The sequence below is a fragment of the Felis catus genome, chromosome C2 (genome assembly GCF_018350175.1).
Source record: "Felis catus isolate Fca126 chromosome C2, F.catus_Fca126_mat1.0, whole genome shotgun sequence".
Classification (NCBI taxonomy): domain Eukaryota; kingdom Metazoa; phylum Chordata; class Mammalia; order Carnivora; family Felidae; genus Felis; species Felis catus.
Genome location: NC_058376.1, coordinates 129,843,624 through 129,868,449, shown reverse-complemented (window position 1 = coordinate 129,868,449; position 24,826 = coordinate 129,843,624). Strand labels below are relative to the sequence as shown.

Below are 24,826 nucleotides of genomic sequence, written 5' to 3'. Positions count from 1 at the left end.
AAATTCTTAAAATTTGTTAAAGCTTAAAAGCTTTTTGAATGAGGGAAAAAATGAGTCCTCAGTTATAATTAATGAAACTCATCATTTTCTTTGCTTATTTTAAATTGTTTCTTGGGGCGCCTGGGTGGCACAGTCGGTTGAGCGTCCGACTTCAGCCAGGTCACGATCTCGCGGTCTGTGAGTTCGAGCCCCGCGTCAGGCTCTGGGCTGATGGCTCGGAGCCTGGAGCCTGTTTCCGATTCTGTGTCTCCCTCTCTCTCTGCCCTTCCCCCGTTCATGCTCTGTCTCTCTCTGTCCCAAAAATAAATAAACGTTGAAAAAAAATTAAAAAAAAAAATTAAAAAAAAAATTGTTTCTTGTTATAGTTCAAATGAAGTAAATACTGAATTAGATCTTTCCAAAAATTATCAGTTTATTCTGAGAAGCTGGCAAAACAAAGTTATATTTTACAGGATGGGAAAAAGCCTAGATAAATTATTTCTACAAAAAAATCACCAGCCCCAAAATCAGCCCAAAGGCCCCCAAATTTTCTAGTAAGAGCTTTAGAATTAAAAATTGCTATTTTCAGGGGCACCTGGGGTGCTCAGTCGGTTAATCGTCCAACTTTTGATTTCGGCTAGGGTCATGATCTCATAGTTTGTGAGTTCAAGCTCCATGTGGGGCTCTGCACTGATGGCACAGAGCCTGCTTGGGATTCTCTCTCTTTCCCTCTCTCTGCACCTCCCCCGCTGGTGCTCTTTCTATCTCAAAATAAATCAATAAACATTTCTAAAAAATTCCTATTTTCAATATCCCAATATATAATACTGTATGACTTAATGAAGGGCAAAAAAACAAAAGACAAATTGGAAAGCTACATATGGTTCCCATAAGGTTTTAGAACTATTTGAGAAGCTTGAGTAGAAATTCATCTTTTATACTTAAGAAAACTCCCAAAGTATTTAATTGACATCAGTTACATTCCCTTCTTCATCTGCTCTGGAAATGCTCCAAAACCCAATCCCCAAGGGCTTCATGAAGATAGCTCCACCACAAAGGGTAAACGCCTAGTGTTCTACTTAGAGTTTTACACATCTTTGTTTGCTAAGGAGAGTTGCTGATCAAACTTCGGTCAAAGAAAATGTATTTTCCTGGCCAATTTAAAAATTTCAGCAGAACGGTGATGTCATTTAGATAATACAACTAATAGACTCATGAAACTTTAATACTAGAAATTTTAATGCTAGAAAAAAGACCTTCCAGTGAAAAGTGAGTTCACGGGTCAAATGAAGAAATAGTGGCAGAGCAGTGTCTACAGAGGAAGTCTTCTGTGGCATTATTTTTCATATTATGACCCATTAGTAGGTCATGCAATAAATTTAATAGAATATGGCTAACATTCTTTAAAAAATGAAATAGATCAAAATAGAATACATTAGATTAGACTCAGTGGAAAATATCTGAATATGTTGCATGCAATAAGGGAAACTATTATTTCACGAAACTCTTTTTCAGTCTTCCCCCCGCCCCCCGCCTTGTACAATCCATCCATCCACGAATATACACATAAAACTACATAGGCTACATACTGGGTCACAATATGAAATATATTTCTTACTATGAGTAGCAATAAAAAAAGTTCTAAATAAAAGACTACCAGTAATCCTTCCATGAAATTATGCCCCCTTTGTAGCATAACATAATAGCTTCACACAAATGAGATGAAATCTTTAGAAATTCTAGGATAGATTTCTTGATTTTTACAATAGCCTCATTATTAGATTAAAATGTAGTACAGCAGTAATTTGATAAACTGGTGTTTTGAAGAGGATTTCCTTCCACTTACCACGTCAGGGATAAGTTCAACCATCATCAGAAGTCCATGAACTATCTTAATAGTTGGAAATAAATGAGAGTTAAAGTCCAGGTGCAAACACTGTGCTATGCAACCATATTGTGTTTTCTCTCAGACATCCAATATTCTTCTTTTTGGCAGTTCCATCCTTCATTAACCCTTTTTGAGAGAGCTTTAGCACTAGGGCCATACAATAAGCACAATAGGCAGTATCAAGGTCTAACTTGTGCAGTGACAACATAGGATATCATACCATCATCCTTCTACAATAAAATGTTATTCCTTGACTAGTAGCAACAGAATAACTAAAGTAACTTGGGGGGAAAAAACAAAAGACATTTACAGGGTCTACCCTAGACCTACTGAATCAAATCTTCAGGAATGGAGCCTGTGAATTTGTTTTTTAAGTTCCTTAGCCAGTTCTTTGGCAAATTCAGGTTTGAAAACATCTTCTACAGACTACATTCTAGGTTTATACCTTCCATATTACCTTTTTAAAGAAAAATTGGCCTTCTTTCCTTATCCTTCCAATTTTTAATGGCATCCTTTGGAGGCATCCTTGACTCCCTCATATCCAATCAGGAAATCCTCTTTGCTCTTCCTTCAAAATATATTTAGAATCTTTCCACTTCTATTCCACTGATACCAGAACAAACAAATCCCCATCATCTCTAACTAGGATTATTACAAGAGACTCCCTGCTTCCTTCCTTCCCTCGTTTTGTTAATTCTCAACATAGTAGTCAAAGTGATTCTTTTAAAGCTGAAGTTAATCTTGTCACTCTTCTGCTCAAATCTCCCATGGCTTCCCATTTCACAGAAGGTAGAAGCCATTACCTCCCCTATAATGCCCTTTCCTCTCTGCTATCTTCTCTTACTAGTCTCCCTACTACACTGGCCTCCTTGGCTATACACCAATCACACTCTTGTCTTAGGGTCTTTGCATTTTCTGTTTCCTCTGCTATGAAAATTCTTCTCCCAGATATCAGCATGGCTAACTCTCTCATCTTCTTTAAGTCTTTATCGAATGTCATTTTCTCAGTAAGGCTGATCCTGACCATTCCATGTTAAATTGTAATTTGCATTTCTTGTTCCCTAGCATTCCAGCACTCCCCCCCACCCTAAGTTTTTTATTCCCAAAGCACTTTTCATCTTCAAACTTACTACATAATTTAATTACTTACTATATTATTTATTTATTTTTAATGTTTATTTATTTTTGAGACACACACACACAGAGTGCCAGTGGGGGAGGGGCAGAGAGAGAGCAAGGGAGACACAGAATCTGAAGCAGGCTGCAGGCTCAAGCTGTTAGCACAGAGCCCAATGTGGGGCTCAAACTCAGAAACTGTGAGATCATGACCTAGGCTGAAGTCAGATGCTTAACTGACTGAGACACCCAGGTGCCCCTATTATTATTATTTTTTTAATGTTTATTTATTTATTTTGAGAGAGACAGAGAGTGCAGGGGAGGGGCAAAAAGAAAGGAGAGAGAGAATCCCAAGCAGGCTCCGCACTGTCAGCTCAGACCCTGACAGGGCTCAATCCCATAAACCGTGAGACCATGACCTGAACCAAAATCAAGAGTTGGATGATTAACTGACTGAGCCACCAAGTGCCCCTATATTTATTATTTATTTCTGTTTCCCTCCATTAGGATATCAGCTCCATGAGGGCAGGAATTTTTGTGTATTTTTTTCCTTGATATATCCCAAGGATCTAGAACACTAAATAATTAGTGAATAGATGGAGAGACAGGCTAACCAAAAGAGTTAGAACTCTCTAGCCATTCCAACTAGCCATAGAAATATCCAATACCCAATCATGAAACTGCAATCCTTATACTGCAATCCCTTTGGTGGTGATCTCTATTCACTAATACTCTTAATGTAATGATGTTTAACCAAAGAATAATCCAATGAGGACACTGGGTCCATTTTTTAATATTTAAATCAAAGTAAGTGAAAAGTAAAACTACAGACAAGTTTATAAATCCATGATTTTGTGTAGAAAAACTTCCTGTTATAAAATAGACAAATTTCAAACACTCCTCAAAATATCTGAGAAAGTTTTGTTTTTAAATAATGTAGTAACCTGGTGCTTGGCAGTTAAAGACATCTGGAGCAAAAAAGCATTTTCCTGTTTCTTCAGCAATCAAGGCATAGTCCACCTGGCTGAGACCGCTTACAGCTGGCAAAAACAAGTTCCAGAGGCCTTCTGCTTTGGCCATTTCCTGCCAAGGTGATGAATACACCAGTGTGATCATAATTTACCATGAACTAAAATAGTTTATTTTTAAAAGATATTGTTATTTATACTTTTTGCAATTTAAAAACACTTATGAAATTATTTATTTCATTTATCCTACAGTGTGTGAAACCAAATAGTTATTAATTCATTATAAAACAACAATCAAAAGGCATTAAAGAAATGCCTTTTCCTCCAAGTTTCCCTAGATTTGGCTGAAAAACTAAATTTGCTTTCTTGGGTACTTCTTACTGAATCACAGAATTATGATTACAGAATCTTACAGAATTCTTACAGAATCTCCCACATTTGAGTATAATTATGCCACACATACTATTTTGCACAGTTCAGTTTCTTACGTGTGTGGTGGTTAAGATTTAAAAACATCAAATTTAGATTGAGCCCAGGTGGGACAAATGTCTTGCTTGACTTCTGTCTCAATTGAGTGACAGATGGTAGTCAGTGGTGTTGATCATATTTTTTCTTTGAACAGCTCTAAGAGGCTGTCTCTGTCTTCATCACATACCATACACAAAACACTATGTAGCCTAATTTGCATACTACATATTCTATATTTTCTTTTTAAAAAGTTATTGATGTATTTATTCACTACATACAGAACAACAGCAAATAACAAACTGAGGTCTCAAAAGACAAACGAAAAACACCTGCATTAAAAAAAAAAAACAAAACCTGTATATAAATTTTCCATTATTAAAGGTTTTCTTATTTTCTTACCTTGAGTTTATCAATCACTAAAGGTTTTTTCCATCTGTCCACTGAATTTTCATTTTGAACATAGAACTCAACTACCTCCTTAAAGTAATAACAAGAAAAAAGTTCATTAGCTAAAGGTAATACAAAGTAAATAATGCCATAAGCTGCTAATATCCAAAGTAAACATATTTAGATGAAGAGGTTTTTAAAGCTGCTATTTGATCAGTAATATTTCTTTCTGAAGCCAGATATAGGAGTATAAAAAATTCTAGAGGTTTGCTGCTCACAAAATTATGCTGCCTCAATATTAGATGACAGCCTTACAAAATCTTGTACTAAGGTTTGAATGTTCCAATTTTAGCAACACAGCACACTGGATGGTCACAAGAACCCCTCTTAAAGCAGAACAACTAAAAACGCCAGAGAAAATATTTAAAATAATTTTAAAAATACATGTAGTAATGAATAGCTGTGTCAGAAGAAAAATAAGGAAATTTCTCAAAGGTCAGATAAAGAAGCCTGAGTTTTCAAGTGTTGCTAAAGTACTTGTTTCAAGCCACCATTAGCAAAAATTAGCAAAACCAACAGTTTAACAGACTCACACTCTCCAAAGACTACAAACTAATAATCAGATACAGAATATAAAGTATTTGTGTCCAATAGATTTCAGGAATAAAGGAAGGAATTAAAAGTATGACAAGGGTTATCAGAATAAGCCAAATTTGAAAAAGAACCAAAAAAAAAAAAAAGAGAAAAGAAAAGAAAAGAACCAAATGCAACTTGGGAAAAGAAAAACCATGGTAATTAAAAATTCAATGGCAGTTGTTCTCAAACACCATTGGTATCAGAATCACTTGGGGCACTTGGTGAAAAGACAAGAATCCATGACCTTTTTTACTTCAATGAGCCTAGGGCTTCTGTATTCTTTACTAGCTTTGGCAATTCTGACACTCTCCAACTTTTGAGAGAACCACTGTTCTATGGATGGTTGAAAAGTAGATTAGATATAGCAGAAAAAAAATAATTTGGAAGAAAAAACATGAAGAAATTACTCCTTTCTATGAAGGAGGCACAGAAATTCAATAGAAGGAAAATATGAATGATTAAGAGATATGATGGAAATAGAGAAATGTTCTCACATCAGTCTAACTAGGGCCCAAGATCAAGAGTATAACAAGAGGGGATACTGGAAAAATTTACTTCTGAGTTTTTAGAACTGATGAAAGATACCAATCTTCAAATTCAGAAAACAAAGTAAAGCCAAAGCACAAACTATACAACACCAAAGAAAAATAAAAGCTCTTAAGAGGAGAAAGAGGAGGGGAGGACAGATCACTGATAAACAAGTAAGACTGAGAACTGACTTCCCAGAGCAACAAATGAAGCCAGAAATCAGTGGGACAACGCCTTCATTTGCTGAGAGAAAGTAACTGTCAACCTAGAATTCTATATCCAATAAAACAATCTTTCAAGAATTAGGACAAAAAAAAAGGCATTAGAAATAAAGAAACAGAGAGACAGAGAGACAAGGAATCTGAATCATTAGTTCCCTCTCCTGAGCAGAAAAAAAAAAAAAAAAAAGGAATAAAAAGAACTATCAAATAAAAGGTTACTAGCAGATTCTCATTAAAGAAAGTTGATCGTTAAAGAAACATCTGAGTTACAAGAAGAAACAGTAAATAAAGTGATAAATATATGGGTAAATCTAAATTAAAAGCTAGCTATGTATGGGGCACCTGCGTGGCTCAGTTGGTTAAGTGTCCTACTCTTGGTCTTGGCTCAGGTCATGGTCTCGCAGTTTCATGGGTTCGAGCCCACGTCAGGCTCTGTGCTGATGGTGCTGCAGATCCTGCCTGGGATTCTCTCTCCCTCTCCCTCTGCCCCTTCCCGACTCATGCTGTCTCTGTCTCTCTCAAAATAAATAAGTAAACTTTAAAAAAGTTTTAAAAAACTAGCTACATAAAACAGTAACAATAATTTCTAATTTGTGCAACTAAAAGAATCAAGATGAACTAAAATACGGTCTATGATGGCATTCTCCAATATTTGCTATTATTCATCTCTGTACTTATTTTTTTTTACACTTAGGCTAGTACAATTACTAGATTAAAGGCTATGAATATTGTCACAAGCCCACATTACAAAATCATTTTCTAAAATTGTTCTATCACTTTACAGTCATATAATATTCAGAAATGTTTTTTTTTTAATTTTTTAACATTTATTTATTTTTGAGACAGGGAGAGACAGAGCGTGAACGGGGGAGGGTCAGAGAGAGAGGAAGACACAGAATCTGAAACAGGTTCCAGGCTCTGAGCTGTCAGCACAGAGCCCAACGTGGGGCTTGAACTCACGGACTGCAAGATCATGACCTGAGCTGAAGTCAGACGCTTAACCGACTGAGCCACCCAGGCGCCCCCAGAAATGTTCTTTTTATTAAAGCATGGCAGTCCAGGGTACTGATGTATTTAGTGAAAACTTCAAGAAGACAAAGGACAGCTCTTTCAAAGCCAATAGGATAAACAGCATTTGTCATTTGTGTCAGGAAGTCAGTTAAATTGGAGATTTCCTGTTTAGGGTTGTTTATTATTTCCATCCCTCGTATTGCCGTGGAAATAGTCAATGTTACTGTGTTTGATAAGAAATATATTATGCAATACATTTACAAATTCCTCATCTCTGACTACAGTTTGTGAGAAGTTATGATACTACAGTTTATGATACTACAGTTCTGAGAAGTTAAAATATGCCAATGTTTATATAATTATTTAAAAACTTGTGTGATTTAAAAATTCCTATTGTAAAGTCTATCCATTCAAGAGATCTGCAAAATCTATTTGTTGGTATGGCAGGAGTCAGAATTAAAATATCTCATCAGAATGAAGTTCTCTTTAGTTCTTAGAGTATGAAAAACAGAAGGAAGCAGAAAATAAGTTTGGTGCCTGATCAATTCTCCCCGAATAACACCTTTAACATCTAACTTCCTCATTCACTGATTGAGATGCGGCTTTGAAGTATGTTGGTTCAGAATCTTAAATCTGAGCCTACAAATAATTTTCCATATAATATGTTTTTCACTTTAAACTTAAGTCTATTAGAAAGAAGCAACAATAGTTCTTTACCAGTACATTATTACACTGAGTAGGAAAATATGGCTAACGTTATCATTACGTTAAAAGTGTGTTATCAAGAACATGTTGCTAGTTCCTGTTTTACATGCTATTTTTTAGGACTCCTTATCCATATTAATTAGGAAGAACTGCCTTTTAACATTTTCATAAGTAATGGGTTCTTATGTTCTCACTTTAAGATATCCAAGGAATTTCCATGGTCATTTGAATAGTTTAAATGAAGCTTATTTTTTCCCCATTATAAAAATTTGGAAAAATATGTAAAAGTATTATGAAAAATTCATTAAGAGTCTTACTAAAGATGTGTATTGCTAAAAAACTGGTGCATTATGTGACATAATCTTGCTTTCTAGACATTTTTTTTCTAGACATGATTTTTAATTTTTACAAACTTAGTTATAATAATATTGGATAGAATTTTATAGACTTTTCTCCCTCCCATTTTGAGAAAGGTAATTACTTTTCTCCAGATATCATTTCAAATGTCAATGTTCACAGACAGGGATTAGTATTGTTCAGAATCATTCTACAGGATAAAACATTTTTACAGATGTCGGTTTAAGATTTTTTTTTCAAAGATTTTATTTTCAAGCAATCTCTATACCCAACATGGGACTCAAACCCACAACTCTGAAATCAAGAGTCACATGCTCCACTGACTGTGCCAACCAGGCATCCCAGTTTAAGATTTTTAATGGAAGAAAAAGTTCACATTATTATGTGTGGATGTATTCTAGATCTGAACAATCTGCAACGAAAAAATGATTGTTGCTTTCCTTGCCACACAAAATATTGACAATCTTCCCTTTAAAGCTATAGACTGCTTTTTACTTATAAGAAAGCATTTTCTTTTACATTGAAAATTCTTTGTAAATATTTTCATAGCTGCATGCTATTAAGTTCAGCAGATGTATCACAAGCCAATTTGTGATACTTCTTTCCTGTGCTGCATGTTTCCTTTGATTCCCATTCACATCTATAAATGAAAGAGCAAGGCTACTTGGTTTCTTCTGCCAATTGTGGCCTCTCTTTCGAATAATCAGCTGGTTCCAAGCACAAGCATGTCAACAAATATGCTTCATTTTAGGGTGAGTAGATAGGAATCAGGCAAACTGACAGGCAAGCTGGGGGTCTACACCATACCCCCACTAAAAAAAGAAAGAAAAAAGCCAAAAATGGAGGACTCTAGAAGACTAACCCTCATGTTGAAGCCCTGGCTTCTTTGAAACAGATAATTTGTTGTTGCTGTTATTGTCTTTTTCATTTCCTTCCTTTCTTTCTTTCTTTTTAGTTTTTCTTTCTTTTTTCTTTCTTTCTTTCTTTCTTTCTTTCTTTCTTTCTTTCTTTCTTTCTTTCTTTCTTTCTTTCTCTTTCTTTCTTTCTTTCTTTCTTTTCAGTTTGTCCTTTCTCTTTCTTCCTTCCTCCTTCCCTCCTCTTCCTTCCTCCCTCCATCCCTTTCTTTTCCTTCCTTCATTCCTCCCTTCCCCCCTTTCTTTCTTTCTTCTTTCTTTCTTTCTTTCTTTCGAGTTCTAAATGTATTACTCATAGCTTAAATGTTCTCTGACTCATTTTCAAGCCAGAGTAATAATTGTATCCCCTCAGCAAGCATTACGTGAGTCAGTGTACGTGTACATGAGTTGTTGGTACAGTATCTGGCAGAGGAGTAAGTTCTTAATGCATATTAACTAGTGTTGTTACTGCTGATTCACTGTTTGTCTTCCTCTTGCATTTGACTGTGAAGATATCAACTTTGCTTAATATTGTCATGCTTAATAAGATTTAATATCACCATGTCCCCACCATCTAGCACAGTGACCAGCATACAGAGGTGCTCAGTGTTTGTCAAATGTTTGAAGTAAGTTTTTTGCTGAAGGTAGAATTTAGGCAAAGTCTGAATAAGAACCCATGCTCTAACTCTAAGATCCAGGTTTTCCACACTGTTCCACATTGGCTTCCTTCTCTCTTTGATTTAGGCAACTTGCTGAATTTCTCTGGCCTCAATTTCCTCATTTTGTTTTTTGTTTTGTCTTTTTTAAAATTGGAGTATAGTTAGCACGCAGTATTACATTAGCTTTTGATGTACAACATAGTGATTTGACATTTATACACATTATGAAATGATCACCATGATAAGTCTAAGCTGATCACTTACTTTTTTAAAGTACTCTTACAGCCTTTCATTTGAAGCAAATGCCACTACTATTCAGGAGTGTTAGAGACCTAACCCCATGGCCCACTTGCAAGTTAATTAGTCAAACAACTTGATTTCTCTTTTCCTTCTCACTCTTGCTCTCCATACCAGCCAATCACAGGAGACTCCATTAAAAATTAAAAAAAAAAAAAAAGAAAAAAGTTACCGCCTGTGCTACAGCCTTCTCTTATTTCAAAATGATTTTAAGATGTGGCTTTTTCTGTTAAAGGTTATTCTTTGGTATGATCCATTCTGCTTTCCAAATCCAATTTCCATTCTCTTTTCAAAACCTTTAGTCCTCTGATGTGTCCCATTTCTGTTTTTGAGCTTTTAGCATTTTATGCTATTTCTTTAAACAAATTTCTTTATTGTTAATGGGATTTTATTTGAGGGAAAGGAGATAAATGCTGAATTCAGACTGCCATTTTGAACCAAAAGTGTTGCATTTCCTTTTTAACACCCAAAAGTTCAGAATTTTAAAACTCAAAATTGTATATGTACTTATTAGTTCATAAAGTTTCCAAAGTGATATCTTCTTAATCACTGAACACATGTAAGAGGTGACTATTTTAGAAAGAACTTCCTCATATTTAAGTAGCATTTTCTTTATTTTTTTTTTAATTTTTTTTTCAACATTTATTTATTTTTTGGGACAGAGAGAGACAGAGCATGAACGGGGGAGGGGCAGAGAGAGAGGGAGACACAGAATCGGAAACAGGCTCCAGGCTCTGAGCCATCAGCCCAGAGCCCGACGCGGGGCTCGAACTCACGGACCGCGAGATCGTGACCTGGCTGAAGTCGGACGCTTAACCGACTGCGCCACCCAGGCGCCCCAGTAGCATTTTCTTTAAAAAACAAAAGACAAAAAATAAAAACTATACCCTACTTGGTCAGCAAAATTAATCTCATGCCAGATCTTTACTAACAATGTAATTCAAGCAACAATATTTATGTAATTCAAGCAACAATAGTAACTGCCTTATAAACACATATCAACTCAATATTTTTATTGAAAGAATTTTGGGCTTTTTCAGTTTCCTATTTGATTTTGTCAGTCCAGCTCTAGACTTCTCAGAATCATGGAAAATTAAAATGAGAATTTATTGTATATCTACTCATATCTATTCACATCACAGATTAAAAGACTGAGGTACTGAGAATTAAAGTTATTTGCCCATGACCATCTAACTTGTAGAAGGAATGGACTAGAATCAAACCATTATAATTTCTACACCAGTGTTCAACTCACACACATACCTGGCCCCACCCGCCTTATCTATTTTCATAATAGCTTTTATCTTTTCTTCACAGCATTTATCTTCCTTATTTAATGTCTTTCTTTTGTGCTAAAGTGTAAGCTCTGTGGAAGCATTAGCTCTGCCTTGTTCTTTCTTTTTCTTTCAATAGTTCTCCAGATGCCTAACCCATTATTAGGGTACCTAATACTTACATGTTAACTAAATGACTGAATGTACCATGTTACTTCTCTACCCTCAGTGAACTTATGGTTATTTACTTAACACCTTAAAATAGTAACTTATGGGGAGAGAGGTAGTATACCTGTGAATAGATTGAAATGATATGCAAAATTTTCTGGTTATGTCCATCTTATTTACTCTGCAGTTTTCTTAATTCTCAAAGGAGTCTATAAAGATAAAAAAAAGCCTTAGGCAAAGGCCCTAAAGTAATGCTTTACTCTAATATATTTAGGATCTCAACTTTACAACAGTTAATTCCCTTTGACTGAATTTTAATTCCAATCATTTATCTGTAGCATTCCCTTGACATATTTTAGAAGCTTATCAGCTTCTGCAGTAGCTCAGTGCTAAGGGGAAGAGTGGAATGAGGTAAGGATAGAATAGGATACCATGGTACTCCTAGAAACAGAGATAACAGATGTCTTTCATCAACAGTCCTTGAGCACAAATACATTCTATTTGTTTGCATGGTACTTACTTTTTCAGCTGGAAGGATGTGTTGTTTCATGAAATGCTTCATCCTAATAAGAACTGCCTGGCCTGTCTTACTCTGTGCAAAAAACTGCTGGGAAGTATCAATCTGTGGTGGCGTAGTACCAAAAGTCCTTTATTAAAAAAAAGTTATAAAGGTGTCCAAAATCATTATTCTATACTTCTGAATATAATGTGAAGACTTCCCCAACTCCCCAAAATATACCTCAGGAATAGCCATATTTTGTAATTTCTTAAGTTTTTCATATTATGGAATGAATGCAGAATCCCTTTACTTTGAACATTAAACGCTAATGCTGAAAGCACTACTTGGTAAAACATAAGCCTGGCCTGACCTTAATCAGTGGTAGTTTTGAATCTTTATTAAAGCCACTTATCACAATCTCTAAAAAAAGCAAGTGAAGAAATTGAACAAATTTAGTAATTATTCTTAGTATATTCCTCACAAGTACAACTTTTGGCTGTCATTATAAACAAGAACTTTAAAGATCTTTATGAAGAGCAACACAGTCAGCTGTTATGTTGAGGAGAACACAAATATCCATCTATAAATGAATTGTAAGACATAACTGTCCTAATGTTATGCCATGGGAACTTACGGCTTGGACAGAATTTCCAGGGACACCATCATCCACGCACTCAGTAAGTGCTATAGATCACAGCACTTAGATAGGAGTGTGTGGTTGGCAAGTGAATTAGATGCCTTGAAAAGTGCTCCACTGATGGAGATATGGATTTCAGAGACACTTATGACGTGACTGAATAAAATTTCACGAAATATGATGGAAAAGAGCAATACTGCTAAAGTTAATAAATCATCTTTTATGTTACTTTATTTTATTTTTCAGAGACAGTGTGTGAGTGGGGGAGAGGGGCTGGGGAGAATCCTAAGCAGGCTTCACAGAGTGTAGAGCCCCACACGGAGCTCAATCCCACGACCCTGGGATCATGACCTGAACCAAAATCAAGAGTCGGATGCTCAAACAACTGAGCCACCCAGGCGTCCTTGTAATATGTAATTTTAAATAGGTATATGTAAGTAACTTATTATTGAAACGAAACATTTGAGAGTTTTATCTATCTCTTTAAAAGTTTATATACTTGGGGCACCTGGGTGGCGCAGTCGGTTAAGCGTCCGACTTCAGCCAGGTCACGATCTCGCGGTCCGTGAGTTCGAGCCCCGCGTCGGGCTCTGGGCTGATGGCTCAGAGCCTGGAGCCTGTTTCCGATTCTGTGTCTCCCTCTCTCTCTGCCCCTCCCCCGTTCATGCTCTGTCTCTCTCTGTCCCAAAAATAAATAAACATTGAAAAAGTTTATATACTCAAGTTGGCAAAAAAAAATTACTTTTAATCATGAATATGGATCAAAATTTTTTTTTTTATATTTGAAGTCTTTTTATTTTCAGGCATATAAGAGAGTTACCAAAAAACTACTGTGATTGGCAGCAGCAATCCTGGTGTAATCAATAAAAACAGTCCCTATCCCAAAGTTTACAACCTTCATATATCTAATAAAGGCTCTAATTTGAGGTATCCAAGGAATTCATTTTGCTTACCGTTTTGAGAGTTGTAATCCAGTTTCTGCCAGAGGTTGCACAATCTTGGCAAACAGAAAGCTATTCTCAGATGCATTATTTCCCTGAAGATATCTACGATATACTCCCTATAAATAAATTAACATAGAGCAATTAAGATTCATTAAAAACTATTCTTCAGCTATCCAGTCTTTCCAGTTTCCCAGCTATGTGAGTCCCTAAACTCACAAGGTATCAAAATGTAAATCAGATCACCAATTCTACTTATTTACACACAAGGATAATTATACCTTCTTAAATTAAAGAGTTATATATGCATAATTTGGTTGACACACTCTTATCCTAACAGAATTATAACTGGAAATCAAATCAAACTTGAAAATGAGTTCAGAAGCTAACAAAGATACCAAATTGGCAAATTATATCACCTCTAAAGATCACTATTTTCCCTTCATACTGGAGGAAAATCTACAGACACAAAAATAAAGTAAAAAAAAAAAACAAAACAAAACAACTATAAAACTAAAGAGAAGGCAATGACATGATCTCTAAGAAAATTTTCCCTCATTTTTTTTTTGACTCCTAAATTAGTTAACTGTCTCCTTGACCAGTGTTAGTTGAATTCTAATTAGTTTTTCTTTCTTCTCCATGTTCTTTTTTTTAAAGTTCATTTATTTTTAGAGAGAGAGAGACAGAGCACACATGCAGGGGAGAGGCAGAGAGAGAGAGAGAGAGAGAGAGAGAGAGAGAGAATATCCCAAGCAGGCTCTGCTGTCAATGCAGAGCTCAACATGGGGTTTGAACTCAGGAACCAGGAGATCATGACCTGAATTGAAACCAAGAGTGGGACACTTGACCAACTGAGCCACCCAGGTGCCTCTCTTCTCCATGTTCTATGCTTTCAACATAGCACACTCTCCTCTCCCTTGCTTCTTCCACCCAAACACAATCAACTGAATCTCCTTCGTTTTATTTCTTCATGTAATTCTTTATGCAATAATATACCCTAACAGTTTTTCCATCATTTCCAATTTCATATTTATAGTTAGAATAGAATGTTTATGATCATCTCTAAGGTTACCACATATAATGTATGACATACATATTAATTTCAACATAACCCACGTCAAACTTTTGTTTGAAAAGAAAATCCATTTTAAATTCAAAGCCTATTTGTGGAAGCTGACAAATATAAAAAACATACCATAATCCCTATTTTGAGAAACCCATCCAATCAACGTGATTAACATGATTCTAAAACACAGGATGAAATGTAATACAACTATATCCTAGAAGACATTTCAGTTGTTCATGGATAGCATGGACTCTGGAGACAAGGGGAAAAAAACCTTAATTCTTTTCCCATTCTTTTTTGTTTCTGAAATCTCTTATTTACTTATTCCACCAAGCCCTAGCCCTTTGCCACCGATAAAGCATCTCAGTTTCTTAAATAAACTCCCGAGATTCAAAGCACATGGAAACTAAATCAGTATAAAGACGAATACATTTCAGATGAAGCCATAATATAAAAAACTAAATGTATGCTCAATTTCCTCTCAAAATTAATCACATAAATATGACCTTGTTAGAAAATGGAAAATTTTACTCATCTATTCTCTCAAAAACATATTAAGAGGCAACTATATTCTAGGTACTATGCGAGGCTTTGGGACATGCAAAAATTATTTCTTTCTTTATCATGACCCTTGTTAATAAATGGTTTTATATTTAAAGCAAACATCATTAAAAGATTTTAGCTCTTTCTTAAAATGGATACTCAGGTAATACCGAATCTTCACATGGCTTTCTGTTTCTCTTTATGTCTTTCTCCCCTCCCCTCCCCCAAAAGTGATAACACATTTTGCTACTCAGTTTTTTCCCTTGCCAAGTTCCTATTATGTAAATTCTGGATTCATATTCAACCATATTTGGTATTTGTCATTATCAAAAGCAAAATGATCTAAGGACAAAGAATATAAAATTCCTGAAGACCAGAAAATATTGTGAACATTACATTAATAAATAAAAGTGAAACACAGGTTAAAAATAGTGAATTACCTGTGCTATGCTAGCCATTTTAAAATATGTCAGGGCAATAAAGAAATTCCAGTTAGGAAGAATAGAATTAATTCCTCTGCAGCGGCAATATATTGAAATCATTTCTTCCATTGCTGGTATCCCTATAAAAATAGCACATACTGTAAAATTTAATGAAAGATATCATGGTGAATATTTCAAACTGTAATAAAATTGCATATGCATATAAAACTGAATATAATAAACATTAATCTGAATAACAAACATGTTCTGAATGTTGACTTCTAAAAAGAATGATGTATATAAAAGGCTATATTTTATCATAAATTGCTAAAAGTGAAATGCTATGTTCAGAAAAATCAAGAACAAAATGATTTAGAAACATTTCAAGAAAGTAATTAAAAGTTCTTAACTAAACTTGCTATATAATCTTACCGTTTAATTATGAAGAATAATAAATATAATTTTATATTAATAGCAATTTAGGCAACATGATGGTTTCATACCTATGTTTTCTTGAAAATAAGAACTTTGATTTATCATTGGAACTGTCCTTGGCCAAAAGTAGAACATGGAGAGATGAGCTAAGTCTGACAAAGGATGACCAATGGTTGAAAGCTCCCAATCCAGTACAGCTATAACTCGAGACTGCAATTAAAAATGAAAAGGTTTTAACATATTTAATACAAAACTAAAACAAGGAAATAAATGAAATCCTGTTTTTCATCAAAAGCAAATCTGAGGCCATAGTTTGCAGTCTTTACCTACAATGGCACATTGCATTTATCAAATAACTCATTAGCCTTGATCATGTAGAGCCAAGTCCTCTGGCTCCATTATTGGCCCTCAGTTCTCCTACATTTTACTTTATATACCCTTACTATCTCTACTAATGAGTGGAGGCAAAAGCAGTTGAAATTGCTCAACTGAGAGTTAACTACATTAAAAAAGAAACTGTAGTAATTACTGGGGTGTCTGAGTGGCTCAGTCAGTTAAGCGTCTGACTTGGGCTCAGGTCATCATCTTGCAGTTTGTGAGTTCGAGCCCCACGTCGGGCTCTGGACTGACAGCTCAGAGCCTGGAGCCTGATTCAGATTCTGTGTCTCTGCCCCTCCCCCACTCACACTCTTTCAATAAACAAACATCAAAAGATTTTTTCTTAAAGAAACTGTAATAATTACTTATAATTCAAGCATCTATGCCAAGTCATGTATAGTTAAAGAGTTTGCTCTGGTGAAAAATCTTTCTGCACAACAAACATTACACTCTTAGGGCAACAGTAATTTTTAAAATGAGTTATTTCATGTTGTAGATACAAAAATATAATTGTTTAAAAGATGTTGTTTTATGTAGATAAAATTCACAATTATATGGCAGTATCATAAAATAGTCATGTAATTTGGAACCAATAAAACAGAAAACTTTCCTCATTCTGCTTTGTAACACAGGCTATTTGGGGTGCTTGGGTGGCTCAGTCAGTTAAGTGTCTGACTCTTGGTTTCAGTTCAGATCATGATCTCACGATTTCATGAGTTCAAACTCCATGTCGGGCTCTGTGCTGACAGTGTGGATCCTGCTTGTGATTCTGTCTCCTGCTCTCTGCCCCTACCCCACTTGTGTTGTCTCTGTCTCCCTCAAAATAAACAAACTTAAAAAAAAAAACATAGGCTATTCAACTGTAAATATGAGAAAAAGCAATTTGCAGAATATGTAGAATGTATATAGTTTATCCTATTTTTGTTTAAATAAAAAGGTTATAAACCAATACCCAACGTTGAAAGGATATACAACAAACTAATGGCAATGGCTGTGGTTATTTCAAGGTATGGAGGCAGGAGGAAAGGAATGCGGGTATAGAGGGGGGAACCTCCACTGGAGGTTTCTGTACAGAGGAGTGACATGATAGGGTTCATATTTTAGGAGGGTCACTCTGGCTGCTATAGACTATAGAGGGGCCAGTGAGGAGGCTACACCAATCATCTAGACAAGATTATCTAAGCCAGATAAAACAGCAGGCTCAGCTAGGCAATGCAGGTTACTGGGTTCCATGCCTTTATATAACTTTGTATGTGCTTGTACTCCCCCTGCCCCTCTGGCACACTCATATTGTAACTTTGTGGGAAGACACAAATTTTGGAATAAGACAGACCTATATTCAAATCATACCTCCACCACTGAATGATTGTGTGACTCTGAACCATCTAGTTAACCTCTCTGAGCCTCAAATTTTCTCAGCCATAATATACCTCTTGCATAGAGTTAGTGGGCAGATTAAATGAGGGCAAGTAGCATGTGGTGTTTGTTTACCAGTTCCTAGCAAAGTAACTGTCACATAATAGGTGGCCAATATTCAATAAGTACAGAGCCTGGCATAGAGTGGGCATTCAAAAATTTTCTATTATAACTAAAGGAAAAATTGATTACCCCCTCCTCCATGATTTGACTTAATAAGACCTTTTATTGTTGTGGTTATAGTGTATTGTAAATTACTACATGAGCTAGATTTGTTAAGAAAACAATAAAAAGGATTGGGTGCATTTTTTCTCTATATTAATTTATTTGTTTCTATGCTCTTACCATCCAGGGAAAGGAGATGAGATACTTGCTTATGCTATAAATGTTTACCTTTTTTTCAATGAAGCCTGGGAATCTTCTCTGTAGTTAAATTTATCTAAAACATTTTTAGGTAATTACACAAAGCTATAAAACAATGGCTAGTAAGAAACGTTGATGGTTCATCAAACTTTATAAATTAGTGTAAAGCAGCAATAGTTTATGAGAACACCATCTACACCTGTTTGTGTACAGAGCTGTAACGAACTCAGTCTAAGTCCTAGTGGTTAAAATGAACATTTACTAGTTCATCTTCCTGCTAACGAACTTATTAATAAAATGACTTCTGACAGTTTTTTTCTGAAAACTCAGCACAACAAATTCCTTTTCATTTTGCTGATTATCCTCTACACTGAGTTTTATTTTTCCAAGTGTGCTTTCTGTACTACTGGATTTTATTAAAATGTGTGTGTGTGTGTGTGTGTGTGTGTGTGTATTACCTTTCCAAAACAAAAGAAACACATGCGATCCAACATTACACACAGGAGATGAAGAAGGCAGGGAAGAAGATGTTAACAGAATTTTAAATAAAAAGATGAAACTAGAGGTAAGGTTATTTTGTTAGTGTGGACAGTTCAACATCACTTCAAGTTTTCAATGGGCAAAATAAAGTGTGAATCATGACCAGTCAAAACGTTTACAGCATATACAGATTAAAAATAAGTCAGCTGCTTCAGAGTGACCACTTTTCTTGGCAATGAAGCTTAAGAAAAATCTGACCCATCAACCTGCATGAAACAGATATTTGTTGGGGGCTCCTGGGTGGCTTGGTCTGTTAAGTGACTGATTCTTGATTTTGGCTCAGGTCATGATCTCATAGTTTTTGAGTTCGAGCCCCACAATGGACTCTATGCTGGCGGTGCAGAGCCAGCTTGGAATTCTCTCTCTCAATCTCTGCCCCTCCCCAACTCACATGTGCACTGTCTCTCAAAATATATAAATAAACTTAAAAAAAAAAAAGAAAGACTGTATAGAGTGCTAAAATGTCTTCAACAATGTAAAGAGGACTTCAAGGAGCCTGTGATCCCCAGAAAGCAGCTTGTGCCAGAAAGTGACTACAAGGACAAAAATGAACTAAGCAGAAGGCAAGACCATACACTGAGAGTGGGAATCTAAATGAGAAAAGCAACTTCATAGTTTGCAAAGAACAGAAAAGATCTGGAAAAAAAAAAAAACGTGTATAAAAGTCATAGATTTTATGAAAAGATGAGGTTACAGCCTAGATGAAATTAAGCAACATACATATGTCCCAGATTCTGTTAACGTGATTCATGACTTTATTCTGAAGCAAAAATAAAATGACCCAAGATTAGGGTTAGAGACTATTATAAAGTCAACAGGTGAGAAGAATCTGGAAGATTAAAAAAATATAAGGTCAGGAAACTTTATAACTCTTATATTACTTGTATATATCCACAGTCAAAGAATTAATTCAACTGATAATAAAGAAAATAGTTTTCGAAATAACTGATTCATGCCCACATGGGCCAGGCAGGATAAGAAGTCAAATAGAGTCATAAGGGGTTCATGGATTCTGAAGAGCGAGCAATCAAATTTGTAGCATCTTGGGGAGGTATAAAGAAATAAGAGAGGTACCTGGGTGGCTCAGTCAGTTCAGTGTCTGACTCTGGATTTGGGCTCAGCTCACGATCCCAGGGTCATGTCAAGCATGAAGCCTGCTTAGGATTCTCTCTCTCCCTCTGTCCCTCTCCCCACTCGTGTGCTTTCTCTCTCTTTTAAAGAGAGAGAGAGACAGAGAGAGACAGAGAGACAGAGAGACAGGCAGAGGCACCTGGGTGGCTCAGTCAGTTAAGCATGTGACTTCAGCTCATGATCTCACAGTTTTGAGTTCGAGCCCCACTTTGGGCTCTGTGCTGACAGCTCAGAGCTTGGAGCCTGCAGATTCTGTGTTTCCCCCTCTCCTTTGCTTGTGCTCTGTCTCTCAAAAATAAATAAATGTTAAAAAAAAATTAAAGATTAAAAAAGAGAGAGAAATAGAGGGTAAAGAGGGTGTGGTCAAAGACAAGGGGTTTCAATTTCTTTTTTACTTTTAATTTTTTTTTTAATCTTTACTTTTGAGAGAGAGAGAGAGAGAGAGAGAGACAGACAGACAGACAGACAGAGTGTGAGTGGGGGAGGGGCAGAGAGAGAGGGAGACACAGAATCCGAAGCAGGCTCCAGGCTCTGAGCTGTCAGCACAGAGCCCGACGCGGGGCTCGAACTCACGGACCACGAGATCATGACCTGAGCTGAAGTCAGACGCCCAACAGACTGCGCCACCCAGGCAACCCAAGGGGTTTCAATTTCTGTACCAATGAAGTTGACCAATTCCAATAGGGGGGAAAAGCAGTATGATGTAGAAAAAATTATACAACATTGCAAGTCTATAGGCCTCAGTTCAAAACTTGGCTTTACTACCACTGAGCACTTACTGAAGAGTATTTTTTAAATATCTGTAATGTAAAGGGGTTGAAAAAAACCCAAATGCCACATCTTTTCTAGCAATAAAATTAAATTTTATAACTATGCCTCTCCTCAACTACACTACCATTTAAGAGATAACGGAGAAAATTAAAAAGAAAAAGCCATTTAAATACAAGTTTTGTTTGCATATCAAATCTTTTTTCTTCATAAATTAATATATAGAAGGCTTTAAGATAGAGGACTTCAGAAGAAGTTATCTGTTAATGTTATCTGAAATATATCTGACTACTAATTAATGAATACAGATGAAAAGGTTTATCTGGTTTTAGTTAAATATACTTGTTTTTCAAGTTGAAATGCACACTAAACTCCTTAAACATTTCTCTGCCAAATAGGTAAGATCTTGTTTAAAAAATTAACAAGGGGGCACCTGGTGGCTCAGGTGGTTGAACATCTGACTCTTGATTTCAGCTCAGGTCATGATCCCAGGGTGGTGGGATTAAGCCCTGTGTTGGGCTCTGCATTGAGTGTGGAGCCTGCTTAGGATACTCTCTACTCCCTCTGCATCTTTCCCCTGCTTGCACTCTTTCTCTCTCTCAAAAAAAAAAAAAAAATTTAACAGTATTTTTCAGGAAAACTGGATTTCTTTTAAACATTGCAGTAAGCATGTTGTACTACTGAAATACTCACTCAAACATGCTTCAAATACTTTACATATAAGTAAATGGAAAATAGGGATTGCAAAACTGAGTAATAAGCTTTGGTTTTGCCATACCCTTTTTAGTAATCCTTTACTGGCTTACCACACACATTCCTAGAAGGTTTATCATTTAGATTTGTTTTTGTCTTCTTTCTTATGTTTTCTGATGACAAAAATAAAACATGCTATTCTTCGGAAAAAACACAAAATGATAAAACCTCAAACCTTACACATTACAGAAAAGTACAACATATAAGTCTCCTATAATTTGATCCCTTACAACCACTGCTTAAGTTTTAGTACATATTATGAAATACTTTAACCTTACTAGTTTTATGAAGAATAGAGCTTGATAGGCAATTTTAGAAAAGTAAAATAGAGAAATAGAGGAAAAAAATGGAAAAGAAAAAAGAATTGAAACAAGTTGAGCACAGCTATGCCAGGTACTAGCTACTTGCTCCAAACTGATTATTTCATTTTAGCTTTCCAGCAACCCTGAAATTTTGGTATTTCTTTATACAACTTAAAAGGCACACAATGTCAATTCCCTGGCTTTGAAATATACTACAGTTGTGTGAGATCCATTTGGGAAATTTGGATGACAGGTATACAAGACCCCTCTGTACTCATTTTACAACTTCTTGTGAGTCCATAATTATTTTAAAATAAAAAATTAAGCGAGTGGTTCAAATAGTAGCATAGGAAAACCTTGAACTCAACTCTTCCACAAACACCATATCTTCAGCTCCATATAGAACAACTGTCTCTGAAAAAGACCTGAAAACTAGCTGAACAGCTCCACCACAATAAAGGATAAAAAGGCTACATCAAGGGCACCTGGCTGGCTCAGTCAGTGAAGCATGCAACTCTTGATCTTGGGGTTGTGAGTTTGAGCCCCATGTTGGGTGTGGAGATAACTTAAAAATAAAATATTAAAAAAGGGGGGGGTACATCAAGATGGGTAGGAGAGGTAGAGATGTAGTCTCACCAAAACCCCACACTCCAGTGTGGCAACCCACAAGCAGGAGGGATCCCACAAATATGGACTATATCCCTGAGGAGTGTGGGGTTCAAGCCCCATATGAGGTATTCCCATCCTTGGGAACTGCACCAGGGAGATGAGCCTCCAAAATGTCTGGCTTTGAAAACCAAAACACCAGAAGAACCAAAAGGCTCCAGGAAATGGAGACTCCACTCTTAAAGGGCTCATGCACAGACTTACCCATCTTGGATCCCAGCACAAAAGCAGCAGGTTGGAAAGAATTTAGATCATATATGAAAAGATTTACTGGCTAATCTTGAATCATCTGTGGGAGTGGCAGGGGTCTATTCGAACTCTCTCTGGGGATAAAGATGATGGCTGGTGCCATTTTTGCATTCTCTATCTTGCTAGTGCTGCTTGCCCTGGCCCTGTGCTACCAAATGGCTCTGCCTCACTGACCTCAGCAGCTGGGTGCTCCCTTGAGGCCTCACCCCAGTAAATCCAATGGATGGTACTGTCCTGACCCATCCCTCCCTATGGCCCCACCAAAGCTGGCAGGTGTATGCTGTCCACAGAAGGGATACCTCTTGAGTGCCTGGCTCTGGTGGCCAGGGGGTTTGCATTTCTGGGCCCCATGGTGGCTGAAATGATCAGAGAGACAGTTCTTGGCAGGCTACCAACCTCAGGGGACTGCACAGAGAGCAGATTGAAATACATTCTACCTTCCTGTGACCTCTCCTTTAAGACTGGGAGAGATAGCTGTTGTGCTTAATACATAGAAACAAAGAGAGAATCAAGCAAAATGAGGTAAAGGGAATAGGTTCCAAACAAAAGAACAAAATAAAACTCCAGAAAAAATCTTAATGAAATGGAGATAAATAATTTACCTGATAAAGAGTTCAAAGTAATGGTCATAAAGATGCTTACTGATTTCAGAAGAGTAGATGAACACAGCAAGAGCTTCAACAAAGAGATTGAAAATATAAGGAAGTACCAAACAGAAATTAGAAAGCTGAAGAATGCAGCTACAGAACTGAAAGATACACAAGAGGGGTTCAACAACAGACTAGATGAAGCTGAAGAAAGGATCAGTGACCTAGAAAATGGGGGAGTGAAACTCACCAAAATCTAACAGCAAAAAGAAAAAAAATTTAAACAGTGACAAATAGTTTAAGGGACCTATGAAACATCAAGTGGAATGACATTTATGTTATAGGGGTCCAAGAGAAGAGAGAGAAAGGAACAGAAAACTTATTTGAAGAAATAATGACTGAAAATCTCCCTAACTTAGGGAAGGAAACAGAGTTGCAGATGCAGGAGTCCAGGACCAGACAGCTTTACTGGTGAATTCTATCCAACTTTTACTAAGATTTAATATCTATCCTTCTCAAACTCTTCCAAAAAACTGAAGAGAATGGAATGCTTCCAAACTCATTTTATAAGCCAGCATTACCTCGATACCAAAGATAGGCAAGACACCAGAAAAACAGAAAATTACAGGCCAATATCCCCGATGAACATAGATGCAAAGATCTTCAACAAAATATTAGCAAACAAATTCAACAATACATTGAAAAGATCATACAACATGATGAAGTGGAATTTATTCCAGGGATGCAAGGATGTTTCAACATGTGCAAATAAATCAATGTTACATACAAGAAAATGAAGGCTTACAATCATGTGATCATCTAAGTAGATGTGGAAAAAACATTTGACAAAATTCAATATCCATTTATGATAAAAACTCTCAACAAAGCTATTATAATGAATGTACCTCAACCTAAAAAGGCCCATATATGATAAGCCCACAGCAAACATACTCAATGGTAAAAAGCTGAAAACTTTTCCTCTAACAATCAGGAACAAGACATGAGTGCCCACTCTTGATACTTTCATTCAACATAGTATTGGAAGTCCAGAGCAATTACGTGAGAAACATAAATTAAAATGCATCTAAATTGGAAAGGAAGAAGTGAAACTGTCACCATTTGTGGACAATATGATTCTACACATAGAAAATTCTACAAGACTCCACCAAAAAAAAGTATTACAATAAACAAATTCAGTAAAGTTGCTGGATACATAATCAACATACAACACGGTTGTGTTTTTATGCTGTAACCACAAACTATCAGAAAGAGAAATTAAGAAAACAGTTCCACTTACAACTGCACCAAAAAGAATAAAACACCTAGGACTAAGTTTAACCAAGCAGGTAAAAGATCTGTATAATGAAAACTATACAACACTGATGAAAGAAACTGAAGAACACACAAACAAACGGAAAGATATCCCAAGCTCATAGATTGAAGAATATTATTAAAATATCCATATTATCCAAAGCAATCTATAGATTCAGTGCAATTCCTATCAAAATTCCAGTAGAATTTTCCACAGAAATAGAACAAAGAATCTTAAAATTTGTATGGAAGCACATGAGATCC

The 24,826-nt window shown here is 36.1% G+C and overlaps 1 protein-coding gene across 2 annotated transcripts in view; it reads right to left on the bottom strand.

The window, feature by feature from the left end:
• Positions 1–24,826, bottom strand: part of ACAD11 (acyl-CoA dehydrogenase family member 11) — a 93,299-nt gene that overhangs the window by 48,887 nt on the left and 19,586 nt on the right. For both annotated transcript variants that reach the window (XM_003992118.6, XM_045037594.1), the window contains 6 exons: positions 16,167–16,308; positions 15,682–15,803; positions 13,645–13,751; positions 12,076–12,202; positions 4,819–4,896; positions 3,928–4,066 (listed from right to left, as the gene is read on the bottom strand). In XM_003992118.6, the coding sequence (XP_003992167.2) occupies positions 3,928–4,066; positions 4,819–4,896; positions 12,076–12,202; positions 13,645–13,751; positions 15,682–15,803; positions 16,167–16,308 (715 nt within the window). The remainder of the gene's footprint in view (positions 1–3,927; positions 4,067–4,818; positions 4,897–12,075; positions 12,203–13,644; positions 13,752–15,681; positions 15,804–16,166; positions 16,309–24,826) is intronic.